The sequence below is a fragment of the Lipophrys pholis genome (assembly GCF_963383615.2).
Source record: "Lipophrys pholis genome assembly, chromosome: 4".
NCBI classification, from domain to species: domain Eukaryota; kingdom Metazoa; phylum Chordata; class Actinopteri; order Blenniiformes; family Blenniidae; genus Lipophrys; species Lipophrys pholis.
The window spans coordinates 25,800,344-25,815,688 of NC_137637.1; the positions used below are offsets into that span (position 1 = coordinate 25,800,344).

Below are 15,345 nucleotides of genomic sequence, written 5' to 3' on the forward strand. Positions count from 1 at the left end.
ATTTTTCTCAAATCAGCCTTTAAATCAGTCAACGATTTGTGATGACTTGTTTAAAAGCTTTCAGTTTGATTTTGCATAAAATTGCTGATCTTACCCGTCAGGGGTCCACTTGTTCAACTCATGTGTGGATTGAACTGAGACACTGGTGGAAGTTGTGTGACAGGGTCTCGACAGAAAGGAACAGAAGTTACATTGAGGTCTGCACTTCTGGCGAACTGAGTGCAGTAGAAAGGCTGGTTACCAATCAATTCCTTTGATTTAATTCGTACAAACAGTATATTGAGTGGCAGGACTACAGTTTGAGAGAGTGAACTGTTGCTACATTTTCTGTTGCTGCTGGGGAAAAGGTTAAAATAATGCAGGTTGACTCTTAAAGACATTAAATCAAAGAAAAACAGAAAAGCTAAAAGCTAAAAAATAAAAAAAATTGCTTTTGTCATAATTTACAGTCATATTAATATTACTGATATCACACTGTGCACGGAAATCTTTAAATGAGCTTTTGACAATAATTGTTTTGAGTTTTTCTTTCCTTATGTGGTTGAAATTGTGCGCCAGAAACTTTGTGGACGGCCTGTTTGAGCTCTGCTTTACAAACATCACAGTGAAACCAAATATTACCTACATACACAAGTAGGAGCCTTCACAAAAAAAGTAAAGGGCAGTTCAACCAGGCCTGCTATTATTAAAATCTGTTATTATGGTTTTCATAGATATGTGAAAATCTAAAAAAAACAAACAAATAAAACCCCTTGAGACCTGTGGCACCCTTTCAAGGTCCCATTTGTAAATAGTGTTGTGTTTTTTTCGTCAACTCCATTCTTATAATGCAAAGTAATACATTAATATTTACTAATTTAGTTTTTAATCTGTCTTATTTGATATTTTTGACATTCTATTCTATTTTCTTCTGTTATACTCTGTGTGGAGTACTCTGTATTCTATTCTATTCTATTCTATTCTATTCTATTCTATTCTATTCTTATAACATCTCCATTTGATATATTCTCTATAGATCTATAGATTACAACTTTGGGTTTCCAAATAGGTAATTTTTTGAACAATCAATTCGCCATCATCATTTTCAAACTAAACACATCAGCACAGTATGTGTTGCTCGGCAACAACCAGCATCACGCCGTCACTATGTGCCTCAGTAAACCCGCCCTCCAAACTTTACTCTTAACTTTTTTGGCAAGAACTCTTTGGGTTTTGTTTTCTTTTTGAAGGCAACATGGGACTTAAGAAAGCTTGTGAAAGCAGACAGGTGAAAAAGAAAATGATGAGAACAACAATGGAGGTAAAATGAAAATTATCACAGAGGCATGAAGATGGGTGTGCGCATATTGGATCTGGCTCTCCAAACAATAACTTCCAGTTCTGCCTCTTTGCCGCCCTGCGTACTCACCATGAAGTCAGAATGAAACAAAAATGTCATGCTGAGTAATAATACTTTATACTTCACTCATTTGCTAAGTTAGTATAAAATGCTCATATAATCACATTTCCTTACCCTGTTTTATATTTTTCTAATTTTTTTTTTTATCTTCACTGCAGCTACAAAAATGCAAATCAGATTAATTAAAAGTTGCACTCAAATTCAGCAAATAATTATACTTGGATCTATTTTGTGACTTTTTGTTTTGTTTCTAATTAACATTTGTTTGTGCTTTGTAATTTTTCACATTCAGGAACATGATGTTCTCATTGCTGATTCCTCTCTTTTCCCCTCCAGTGATCAGATTAGTTCAAAGATTTTTTTTTCTCTAATCAAGAATATGTCTGTCAATAAACGTTGCACCCCTCACTATAATCCGACACGTAAAAATAACTATTCAGATGTACATGACTAGAGTAAGAAAGCGTTAACCACCAGGCTAAAGAAGTCCCGTCACTGTGATATGAAAAGGGTAAATTAGGTAAACAGCATCCGAAGGCACGCGACCGTTAAACCTGACAGGATTATTGATAACCAGCGCTCCATGACAACGAGCCTGTGATCTGGTTAACAAATAAGTGACTGTCAAAACATTGAAGAAAAAAAAGAAGAATAAAATCGAAAATGTAAACAGACTGGCAATGAACTTCTAATCTTACTAGAGAGAACCAGTCATTTTGTCACTCATATCTCCACACACTTCTTCCACAGACCGACGCAGCACCACTGACTGACTGTCAGCAGTGACACCGACGTAATTTGATGCGCAAGGACTCTGGCAGCCTCATCACAGACACACAGAAGGATGGGGGTCGCTCTGCACTCACAGATGGCATTTATATGATAATTCTAACCACTTCCAGACACCCATGAGCTTTCGCACTGGACTCGATTAGATCCAAATGGATTTTAGTAACCATCTGCAAGGAGGGGAGTGTGTCACTGCATGCAAGAGTGATGGACTGGATGGGAAGGATATAGGCAATTTGCTCATGCATTACCAAACACATTTTTCCCATGGTGGTGACAGTTTCTAACCCCCCCCCCCCCCAAAAAAAGAGAGAAGTGAACGGTCAGCTGGTGTATGACAATGTATGTACAGAAACAAATTTAATAATTAATAGGGAAGTATTTGATATTTTGAAAAACATGATTCCCTATTGGGTGCTGTTTGTGAGGAAATCAGAGACAAGCGAAGGGGATGCATTTTCCAATATGCCTTGCTCTGTGTACTCATGATTAAAAAAAAGCATCAGCGTGAGTAAAAATGAACTCAATAAATAAAGAACAAGTAGACTGGTCTTTATGGCTGCTCCCTTATACAAGGTCACCACAGCAAGCCATTAAAACTTGTAATGTACACTAATGTGGAAATTATAAATGAAGACAACATTGAAATATTTAATTGCCCATAATGTGTGTAACAGGTGTCATAGGTGTTTCTATTATTAAAAAAATGTCATTGATTGCCAATGGATTCTGACAGCACATGACAATATCTTTTGATTAAAGACCCACCTGGAAGTTGGCCTTTTGACTGAAAATCATTATTCGGATTTAGATAGAGCATGTATGATATTGGAGTGTCAGACTGTTGAAATACTGTATACCAGTATTGATAACTGAGGGAATAAAAAAAAATAATTAAAAAATCCATTTTAATAACATGTTAAAATGCTCATACGATACGACCGAGGAAATTGTCCAGTGCGACTTGAACACGCTGTGTGCGAAGCCCCTTCATTAATGAGTAGATCTCCTTCTGCTTCTCCTCCTTCCTTGAGCAGACCTGCCTTTCTCTCTCCGTGAAAATATAACCGTGAGTGAGTGAGCTGGTCTGTGTGGGCCAGGATTCGGACAGCCAGAGTCATCGTCTCTCACCAGTGAGCAGGTCACTCCAGCCACCGACAACTTGGAAACAGAGACAGTGTGCCATTAAGCCTATATTGATAGCTGGATAGAGTCAGCAGTGGGTGTAGGAAGTCGGACTGGATAAAGTCCAGAAGGTTGAAGCAAAGTGGGTAGCAGCTACAGTTCCCACTGTATAAAACTTCCTCCAAAACATTTACTGTCATCTGAAAAAAAGATGTTTATTTCATATCATCACTATAAAAAAAGTCGAAGCGTATACATTTGAAAAAAAAAAAAAGAAAAAAAGTTTGCTGTTAAAGTTCATTTTGATATAGTTTTGCTCTTGATGCATGCATGGGTTTGTAGCCTCACTTTGGTTTTTATTTTAAATACACATTTACTTTATGTAATTTGTCTGATCAGGACATGAAGTAGTTTGATGCTGAGACACATTATGCCAGAGACCGGTGGGTGAGGAAATTCCACATAGCTTCCAGCCAATCCCATCCCGATAACATACTGTATATGAAAGACATGAGAACACTGAAACATTTCCCGAGTAGGGAGTGTAATTGAGGAGATTATTTGCATGGCCACGCATAAAAACAGCCTTTGTCTGACCAAAGTTCAAAACTGCCCTGAAGTTAATTTGTAAAGTCTCCACTGCTCTGCGCTGTTTTGAAGTTTATTTCATCTTTTTTTTAATCAACTAACCGGTTAATTATCACCACCAGCGACTCGCCCAGGCAAGTGGAAACAACCTCTGTTGTTCAAGCTCGCCGGCGCCATACTCGTGTTGTGAATCTTGGAAAGTCAACCAGGAAAAGTATTTCTGCATGATTACACCCTGATAACTTCTGCAGAGGATTATTAGCTTGACTTCTCCATCACCTCTGCCCTGTGTAACAACAAGAAAAGTAATGACACCAACTTCTGCTGCTCCGTTATCGCCTCTAAATTACTTTTGAATTGTCCTTGGGTTAATTATAGCAGTAATTGTTGTCGTTTTGTTTGTGTGTGCACGGCAGATGTGAGGTTGTCGCTTCCCAGCTATGGAGCTGCAGTGAACTGAAATAATTAGTAGAAGGGTGTTTGACAAGGAACAGTGTGATTCATGCTTCATACCGAATTACATTGGTGCTGGCATCGTGCATCACTTTTTAATGAACACATTTGAAACGACTTCCCAGGGATCCTTGCGTCTGCTGTTGATGGTTGTTAGGGTTCAGTGAGGGTCAGAGGTCATTCTCACCGTCAGTTCCAGCAGTTCGTTGAGCAGTCCATTGTGCTTGCTGTGAAGGAAGGCGTTGGCGCTGCCGGATTTGGCTATTCTTATCCTGGCCAGTCTGGCTTTCTGGACGTGGGAAGAAGAAGAGGTCACAACATCAGACAGGGTGGGTGGGAGGTCACAGAAGATGACTAACGCCTGATTTAATGGTAACAAATCTGCCAACTCATCACACAAGCTCAATAGTAATTCTCACAGCTTCTACTCCACCGCGTTTCTTTCCTTCACACCTTCATATTCCTATCTTTATTGACCGCGAGGAGCATTTTTCTCCCGAGATATGATGCTCTACAAACAGCTGAATAATTCACATCCACTTCGTCAGGTATTTGCAAACATTTTTCCACAAAAAAAAAGAATCTTTCAACAGATATTTGCCAACATTTTGGCACGAGAGCAACTGTATCCTTGACTTTTAAGGCATTGTGTTCCAGTTTGACCCACGCCCATTCAACGGTGTAATCCTGGACAATCCTGCAATTTCTTTATGGATTTTGCTTAAAGTGTTGTCACGCTGAAACAAAAAGAGCTTTCCATCAACCTTTGCCACGTGTTGTAAACTCTGTGGCATAAAATGTGACAGAGGGCAAAGTGCTGGACAGAAAAAAAAATAGATAGATACTTTATTGATCCCTCAACACATGACAAATGCCTAAAAACAGCTAGAAATGTACTAAAAGACCAGCATTTCTGAAAGGATTGCAAAAGAAATTATATATATATATATATATATATATATATATATATATATATATATATATATATATATATATATATATATATATATATATATATATATATATATATATATATATAAAAATAAATAATCTACAGCAAATAAACAACACAATAAGAAATTATACCTCTAAACTTTAGTTCTACCACAAGGATAAGTTATACGACAATTATGGTGACAGATATAATGAAAAAGAAGAGATTATCGTAGATTAAGATTAATGGAATGAGAGAAGGCATACTAATACACTCTTTGCTGTTGATACTTGGTTAATATGTGGACAAACAGGCATTTTTCTTTCCACCGTAGGTGAAACTAATATTTCATATATATTTGTTGGTAAAGTGGACAGCGGGACGTCATTATATTATTAGTTAAAAAAGTCAATATACATCTTTTTCATCACACCATCTTTAAGATTGACCACTCAGTCATCAACAGAATTTCAAATAGAAAAACAACTAATTGACGACTGTAAAAAAAAAAAAAGAAAAAGAAAGAGAAGTGTTGCAGTCTTTCTCTCTTTTCTCTCATGTTTATTTTAATAAAGGTTTTTTTTTTTTTCATATTGATTCATATTTCTTCAGCAAAATTATTCCTCACACATTCTTTTTAAAAAAATGTCTGTTTGCTTCTCGTGCAGTTTCATGTGGAGTCCCAAAATACCAAAACATCTAAACATAAGAAATTGTGCACATCTCATTTGGAAAGTGCAAATATTGCAACATGTTGCAAAGTTTCTCAGCGTGAACATTTCTGAATTCTCCTTTTAAAAGATGATTATGTTACAGGCTTGGTGTAAACTGTGCATCATCATCATCATCATCCAAAAATGAAGAAAATATGTGAAAACTAATAAAAATGCAAATCCAGCAAGAAGGCAAGTACTGCTGCTGAGGTAACCTGTGATTGAGACACAGCACTAATCTTTAATGGATGGTTTATTACATTTTGTGATGATTGTGCTTATTAGAGGGTAACAGGTTCACAACAAAGCACCGGTCTGGTGAACATTAAACAAGTGTCATTTATCCATTCATTTTACTCTTAAAAGGCTAAACTGGGAAAAAAAATGTTTTTTTAAAATCTTTCTTTTGTGTACTTTTTGCACGTATTTCATCCTCTCTGTGTAACACGAAGATAAAACCCCTTTAATCCAAAGATGCGATAACAGAACAAAGCCAAGAAGACGGACAGAAATTGAAAGCCGAGCTTTACCGATATTTGTTTTTAAAATTCAGAGCATATTAGGATGACTGCATTGTGCTGCCCTAACTGCCTATGGACCCAAGGGGGGGGGGGGGGGGTGGTGGGTTCTTTAACCTGGTCCTCCTGCTCTTTCTTCATTCTCCCATAAACACATTTCGAAAGCAGGAGACAGACAGAGCAATATCTTCTTCCCAGACATGAATCAGAAGTAATGGGATTAGTTTGGAAGCTTCAGAAATTGTAGAGACTTGTGGAGGTGCAAGAAATGCAGGAATCCGAGATGTAATAATGATGGCGCGTACGTGTGCGGGATGCGAAACAGAAAGAAGAAGACCATTGACTGCTCCTTTCTACGTGTGCCTGAGCTGAAGAATGAATGAATTTGAAAGTGAAATCGCTGTCGTAGGCTGCTCGCGTTTCTTATTGATCAAAAGCTTTACTTGACACAAGAAAGAGGAAAAAATATGAAAGAATAACTAACCCTGATTCTTGTTTAAGTGCAAGAGCTGTGCAATTGGTTGCATAGAAGTTCTGCTGAGCATCCCTGTCTTCTCTGATGGTCTGCTGAGCGAGAGCGGTTGTCGAAGAAACTTTTATTCCAAACACACTCGGAACTGATGAAATCTCGGCTGCTTTTTGAAGTCCCGGGAGAGAGTCCGAGCTCAGTCTGAGGGATTGAGACGGATCTTAAGTCAAACTGGCTTAAAAACAAGCTCCCAAATCGTTGATGAAAGTGTCACAGAAGGATCAATATTTGTCTCCCCGCAGTAAAAAAAAAATTATTTATTTCCCGACTGAGGACCGCAGTGTCCATTTTTACTTTGTGATATCATCATGTATGTCTCTTACTGAAACCAAAGCGTTTCCTGGTCAAGCTGTTTTTCCAAGACCCCCCCCAAATATTATCAGCATTACTTTTAAAAGATAAAGCTCTTCTATTTTATTCTTTCTTATTCTGTATTCTTGTATGAAATCTAAATCATTAAAATGCTCACAAAGCAAACCGTCAATCAGAATCTGTGCAGAACAACAACAACTAAAACACAAAGGTATTGTGGTTTGAACTCATCTCACAGCACAAATAACCTGGGAGGTCTTTCCGTTTAGTTCTCGCTGCATATGCTTGGTTTCCTCTGGGTACTTTGGTTTCCTCCCACAGTCCAAAAACATGCATTTAAACTTCTGACCCGGAATTGTCGGTACGTGTGCGTATGATCGACGGCCTCTCTGTGGTCGCCCTGTGATTGACTTGTCACACAGTTCCCTCACCCACAGTACCCTGGGATCAGATCCAGAACCCCGCAACGCTAAGTTGTATGAGGAGGTGTCGGAGATGGACGGCTCCATGTGTGAGACTGACTCACAAAAACCTGCAGTCAGATAATGTATCACACAGCTCAGAGTGACTCACTGATGTCGATGACAATGAATGACACGGCACAGAGAGATAACCTGCTGTATGTGTAACTTTGGCGACATAGGGGGATGCAGAGAGACGGCCAGGAAGGAAAGAAAAAGCAAAATTGAATTGAGATATTTGAATGCTTTGCACATTAATACCTGGATGTAGAAACAGAACATTCTCCTGACCTTGATCTACAGTGGCATACAAAACATTTTAAATTGAATCATGATCACTTTCCAAGCTTATAGTTGAAGATTTTGATTTTATGGTCAGAAGTGGGTGTAAACAACATGAAAACACGATCTGTAAAGGTGGCGGTGAAAACTTGCATCCAAGACCTTTCAAATGATATGTTGCGCAACAGTTTGCGTTGCCACGTCACAGCAACAACATTCGAATGTGCATTTCGACAGGGCCTTTCCCTGTTGAGTTTGCTCTTGCAGTGTCTGCGTGGCTCTAATATGACGCCACTTTGTTCTTATGATGGGTTTTTCCTACTCGGAGCGTCAAACTTGTTATTCTCTTGCAGTTCCACTCATTATGAAATTATCATACCTGAGAGAAGAGTGTAGGAGTTACTTACGGACCTTCAGCCTGTCAGTTCTCCCTCTCGCCCTCCTTGCTGACTACAAACACCATGCTTTGTGTAATGGTGGCTTATGTTGTTATTTTGCCTGTTTTGCGCTTCACTCTTACAACCACAGAGACATATTTCACTCCCTGTCCGTTGCTGATTCGGGTGAATTTTGTATTTATGATACATTTATTGTCTCTAGTTGTTGGGGTAATTGGTGACCCGGAACTTTAATCCATCTTCTATAATGTTTTATCGAACCTAGTGTAACCAAAAGTTAGACTTTAGTGTAATACAAATAGTAAATTCATAGATAATAATGGCTAAAGTTTGTGCAGTAAACCAACTCAGACATTAAAGTTATTAGGTTATAGGTTTTCATAAAAAAGTAGAGTGGGCCTACTCAACTTTGACAATTTTCAGTTTGTTAACATTGATTGGAAAATAAACATGTTTTTGTATTTTTTACGTTAAAATCACTAAATATAACAGTTTCCTGTATGTAAATTCTTAGTCTGATTTGTTATTTCTTCTCTAAAACTGGAAGCGACATACCGAAGAAGAATAAACCCAGGACCGCCTTTTTCACAGCAAACACAAACAACAAACACAGTCATAAATCATTTGGTGTTCAAAACCGTTCTTCAAAAAGCTTTATTATAAGCAGTTTGCTGCCTTTAACTGTATCCTTGTTTGGCTTCACACCTACTCATTTGTTCACCAGTCTAGTTTGGTAACTATCCTCCATTGATTTGATAGAATTCATGAAAATGAGCAAACTTTGACAGGCAGTTATAAGAAAAAGCGAATAAATCCCATTGGACCTGCGGGCTTTTTAGTTACGTGTGCACAAAGCGCAAAGAAACAAAGCTTACAGATAAAAAATTCGCCCATTCAAAGACGGTTATTTCATTCCATTAGTATGACTTAACGAACAAATCTTCAGGGGTGTAGAAAGTACCGCTTTGGCCTCTGAAGCTCGCCTTGCCCTCTTCAGCAGAGGATAATACTCGTAGGCGTTTGGCATCATTTAAGCAGGCTGAATTCAGAATGTAGCCTGCTTCAATATTTGACTGCTCTTCCTTTTAGGAATCCTTCAATTGTGGGGAGAGTTTTTTTTTTTAATGGTTTGTTTCACAATCTCGCACAACAGCTGAAAGCTTTTTTTTTCTTTTTTTTTTTAAATGTCCTGGAAGCTTTCCATAACCCAGCGTTCTTTCTGAGCTACTTCTTGGTGGATTTGTAACAGTGGTTCGGATCGTTATCCCGTTGAAAGGTCCACTTCCAGTTCAGCTTCATCTTTTCGACAGATGGCCTCACATAGCCTTCAAGGACTCTTTGATATGATACAGAATTCATGGCTGAATCAATGTCTACAAGCTGCTCAGTCCCCGAGGCGAACGAACCCATTCAGAGTTGGAAGATTTTCACCCCCGTGCTTCACAGTCCGTTTGAATTTCCTCTGCTGAGAAGTTGTCTGTGTCCGTGTCAAACATTCCCGTTGTTACTGTGGCCAAACAATTCTTCCTTTAATTCACATGCTAATGGCAGAACATCCCTAAAGTATTGTCATCTGCATGTACAGTGAGAATCTTGAGCCTTTGAAAGATGCGTTCAATCAGTTATATTCAGCCTGTTCAGTTGTACAGCTGATATAAAACTCATATTCTCTTGTTTTGTGGAACACAATCTGTTTGTTTGACCTTGATTGCTAAAGCTCGCGGATGAATGTAAAATTTGCATTGCTTTTATGTCGATCATTTGAACTTATGCAATTTGATGTATCATTTGATGCTCTCCAAATTCCAGAAATCCACCGAAACGACGTTGAGGCTTCCGTCGTTTGATTGGCGTCGTTGACTTCAAACAATGCAGATGTTGAGACAATGAAAATGCTACTTCAATAAATGTAAATGAAATGAAATCTGTAACTACATTATAATACAGTTTTAGCAATATGATACTGGAGACCTGTTGATCTGCACCTCCCAAAGCTCTGTACAGTCCAGGGACCACACAATGCTCCAGCAGTGACCTACGGCCAAATGCAAACTAGTAAAAAAAAAATAAAGTGCTGAACAGATTTGCCAGTGGAGTTCCCCAGAGCTCCATCTTTGGCCCACTATCACATTATATCATCATCATGTCATATCACGACCATTTTGGGAGTTCAAGTCACACTGTTTGTTTGGTTTGGGTCTTTGGCTTTCTGTCGCTCAGAGAATTGACTTTGAAATAATACTGCCGTACTTGTCTACAAAGCCCTACATGACTTCCGACCATGATACATTTCTGATCCTCTGTTATCTCCGGTTGTCTGGGTTTAACCCGCTTTGTTTCCACGGTCAGAACCAAACAGATGCTATTTCAGTCTTTATACACCAAGAGGCTCTTAGAAACCCAGAGGATGACGTCAACGCTGAGTACTTGTAAAACAAAGCTGAGGAAGCTGCCTTGCATTAAAGCAATTACTTGTTTTTTATGGTGGTGTGTCTTTTATTCTACCAATGGATTTACTTTTTATTCTTCTTCTTCTGTTGATTCATTATTTTACCTTTTTTTCTTATTCAATGCTGTTATAGTTCTTTTTAATAAAAAAACAAAACAAAAACTTTAGTTTTTATAATCCAAAATTCAGTTGCGCTTCATTTCAATTTCCTTGTTGCAATGTGAAATAAATAATGCCATATCAATAAAGTTAAATAGATTTACCATCAGAATATATCCCCAAACAACCCTCAACTGTAATATTAATAAAGGTGACACAAATCAACTGTTTGAGTATTTCTCCTGATGGTTATATGTACATGTGGTGTTTGTTTTTTGATGCAGCACATTGAAATACACTAAAAACAGCGGGTTCTGTTCACATGAATATTAAACACAGTATGAAATATTATTACTTTTAAGAAGTATAATGAAAAAAACAAAAACAACTCTCAAAAATCTACATAGATTGATTTTTCTAATCTCCACATTTACACATTTATCAAACTCTTCCCTGAAGGCTAAATCCTGAAAACTTGAAAAAGAGAGGGTTTTTTTTTTGTTCAATTGCACAAACGTTGAACTCTCTTCAGCCTTTTCAACAATCTGAATAAAACCCGGTGATGATAAATTCGGGTGATTTTACTTCCTCGGTGGTCTTGGTTGAACTCAAAAATCAAGCCTATGTGCTCCAACATTAACTCCCACAGTGCGACATGCAGCCAGACAGCCGCGGAGAAAGGCTCCACATTTTCACCTCTACGACAAGTGAGCCTTGAAACTATTGCAGTGACCCCTTCATCTTTCATTTCTTTCTTTCACCCCAATCACTCTTCTCTCTGGCCGACTGTCTCCGTTTCTTCTTTGTCTTCTTTGTGTCCTCTTCCTCTCTTTTTCCTCTCGTCCAGCCTCCGTCTCTCCTTTCTCCCTTTTTTTTTTCTCCGACCAACTTGTTTTGCCCTCACGTCTCCGGTCTTTTTATTTTATTTTATTTTTCCCCCCCCTCTTGACAACCTGCCATCTCTCAGGGTGGCTCCACTTGACTTTGCTGTCCCATTACCGGTGTGACCTCAGTCCATTTACTGCCTCGACACTCACCGCCACTCTGACGGCGACTATGCTGCACTGCTGATTTGTGCAGAAATAGAAAAGGAAACCTGGCTTCTTCCTCTTCTGGAAGTTTCCTTTTCAACTTGTCGGGGAATTAAGAGCATTAGTATCAGGGTTTGTCTCTGGTGGGTTACTGAATCTGACAAAGAGACACGCGGCGCTGCACTGAGGCACGAGCTACAATAGCTGGTAGGCAATAACTATCATTAAATCCAATTTGGATTCTCTACTTTCTATTTTCTGACTGAAAAGCTACGAAAGGTACACGAGAGGACCTTTTTGTTAAAGGCAAATCCCCAGGTGACTGCATAATTGTAATGGGAGCCTGGAACAGTGTGTTGTTACAGAAGAATGAAGACGAATGCGATCCAGAGAAGAAGGGGGAGGCCAGGAGAGAAGCTGTTATCCAGGGAGCGAGACTGGAAGCGCAGAGTTTATATAAATATAAAAGAAATCTCCCGGTTTCCCTGTTTTTCTCCTTCTTGTTCTGTTTTCAAACTCACACAACAGGGGAAAACATATGGTACATATATCGCTATAAAAAGGGTTGATTTGGACGAACAGGTGAATAAAAATAGACGTGGCGACGACGTGAGTTTTGCCGTTGTGACTATTTAGCTGATAAATAAATAAAGTCAGAGAGATACCGACTCAAAGTTCCCAACACATCAGTACATCATACTGCGCTTTCAACTTGTATATTGAAACAGATGAAAGTTATTTTTCCCTGCCTATGACAATCGACTGAATCTATTTATAAAGATTTTCAGCCTTTCTTTGTTTTATGTTTCGTTTATAATAAGTATCGCTGACACAGGCTTGACATTAAGATTAGTATAATTATTTTGAACCAACCCTGACGTTGACTCATAGGCAACATCAGATGTGAAAAAAGTGTTTTTACTTTGCGGCTGAGGAAAATTTGTCCACAAACATTTGAATGTTTCTTAATAAATGGTGTGTAATTAGATGTCAGACCTCAGTTTTTAACCATCGTGTGTCTCCAAGTCGTGTGTTTATGGGCTGGTGACCGGTCCAGGAGGTAACCTGCCTTCAGCCGTAGTCAGCTGGGATCTGATCTGGTCCTAAGTTAGATAAAGTGGTATAGAAAATGGATAGATGGATGAAGACTTTCATTAAAAAAAAGTTTATGAGTGTTCCAATCATTCACTAGACTAATAGGTCTATTTTCTAGTAAATTTCTCATTTTTTCGAAATTAATTTACAGCGAGTCGCTCCTCTGAGGGCTCTAATGTGATGGGTGGGCCTGTGCAGCTGCTAAGAAACTGCGAGAAGAACTTCATTAGTGTGACTTTTACTGTTCCGTTGGGGTCTAAAATGTTTTTTACAGCCTCTCCTCAGAAGCAGGCAGATGCATTTTCTTCAACTCATGGAGGAGGCTGTTTGTACACGAGCACAAAAACACAAACATGAGCAGTTTAATTCTTTAAGCAGTATGCAATCATTTAGTAAATTATGTCCTCCAATGCTGTGTGAATTAAGGTTCTGAATCTGTTTGAATGACTAAATTACTTCACTTTACACCAGTTTTCTCTCACATCTGAGTGTATCAACTCTCAACACAGTCAGAAAGTAAATTTTGATGTTTCTCTTTAATATTTAGACATAATGCGGGTCACTGGCAGCCAGTGGTCCACATGTGGCTCTGGTCTCTGCAGTAGTCTGTGGGCAATAAACCGATAGCCAGATTGTATTAAATTATAAATGATTTTCAACAGATTTGAACCAGGTATCAGTTGATATTACTCCAAATCACCATATTACTTTTATAACTAGACGTACTCCGTCACAATCTAACCCTCTGGTAAGTGAGGAGAATTTCTCAACTAGTAATACTCTCACTTTGTAAAGAAGGTGTCAATAAAGTCGTCATTTGCCACTTTCAACATTAATATCAGGCTGTACGTGCCCCCTCGGTTACATTGTTCTGTTCTGTTGTTCTGGGTTGTATAATTGTAATGAGATATAGAATGATAATAGTTTTATACAGTGTATAGTAATACACATACTGCATTTAATAACAGTTATGTATACAGTAACGAAACCAGGAAAGAATATGAACCTGTAAATGTCTTATTACTCTATTTTCCAACAGGGCACACTAGAATTTGCTTGATTCATTTTTGTTTTTCAATTATCTTCCTATCCTTAGTTTGTTATGCATGTCAAACTGATTTATTGTATCTTTTTCTGTTGTAAACTTGTTCGAAAACAACTTAATGCCCCCCCCCCAAAAAAAAAAAAAAAATACAACAAAACAACAACAAAAAAGAAACAACGGAAAAAACTAAATCATAGCACCAATAACAATTGGTGGCACATGGACACAAAAAAGCCTTTTTCCTCTCAACACATCAAGGTTGTCAAAGGAACATATTGAAAATAACTTTACTATGAGTGTTTCCTGCCGTTTCCAGGCAACAATTCGCTCCTGCTCATATAAACATGCCGACTTATAAGCGGTCTTCATTTTGTCGGTCTAAATACATTTTGTCAAAGATAACAGTTTGTATTGAACTGGCGTTGGTCGTGTGAGTAGAAGTGCTCAACAGTGTATCTGTGGTATGACTACTCAATACCATCGAACTCAAGTTACTTCATTAGTCAGAAAGGTAATTGAAAAATGTCTTAGTGCCTCGTCTATCGGTTTCCATCCATCACATGCAGGTGGGCCGTCTTTCATGCAGATTATTGCCAAATAATTAGTATAAATCAGCATGAATTATTTTTGTTTCATGGAAGGCTTGATGTCAGTAAATAATCCTCCCTCCACAAACACATTCCATCAAATATCGCCAAAACCAGTTTGGGACTGAAGTTGTTTGATGTGATTTGATTCTCAAACCGAATGAATAAATCCAGGTTCATCCCTCATTGAAATTCCTCCACATTCATACGTTTACTTCTTGATGATGTTTCAGCTTGCGGTCGGACTTATTGCACTCGGAACTGGATGGAAGTGACACGGAGCTGTGTGATGGCGTCAGAGTGCTTCAACCACTCCGCTTTTCTTTTAAAGAGAATAAAAACGTATATTAATTATACAAACCACCCATCCAGGATACTTGCATCGCTGTGGATTCAACTCAGACTATACCGTCCTCAATTAGCTATCAGCAGCTGCTCTCTAACTTAATTGCACTCTTATCTCGCCGTACTGAAAGGTCAAGCCTACTGGGAGATTGTGTTGAGTGCACGGCTATAACATTTGGTGCTTGGATTTGAA

General features: G+C 38.4%; 1 protein-coding gene across 2 annotated transcripts in view; it reads right to left on the reverse strand.

Moving 5' to 3' along the window:
* The window catches only part of LOC308108714 (A-type voltage-gated potassium channel KCND3-like), a 108,158-nt gene that overhangs the window by 8,637 nt on the left and 84,176 nt on the right, over positions 1–15,345 (reverse strand). For both annotated transcript variants that reach the window (XM_080461883.1, XM_080461882.1), the window contains exon 4: positions 4,542–4,643. In XM_080461883.1, the coding sequence (XP_080318009.1) occupies positions 4,542–4,643 (102 nt within the window). The remainder of the gene's footprint in view (positions 1–4,541; positions 4,644–15,345) is intronic.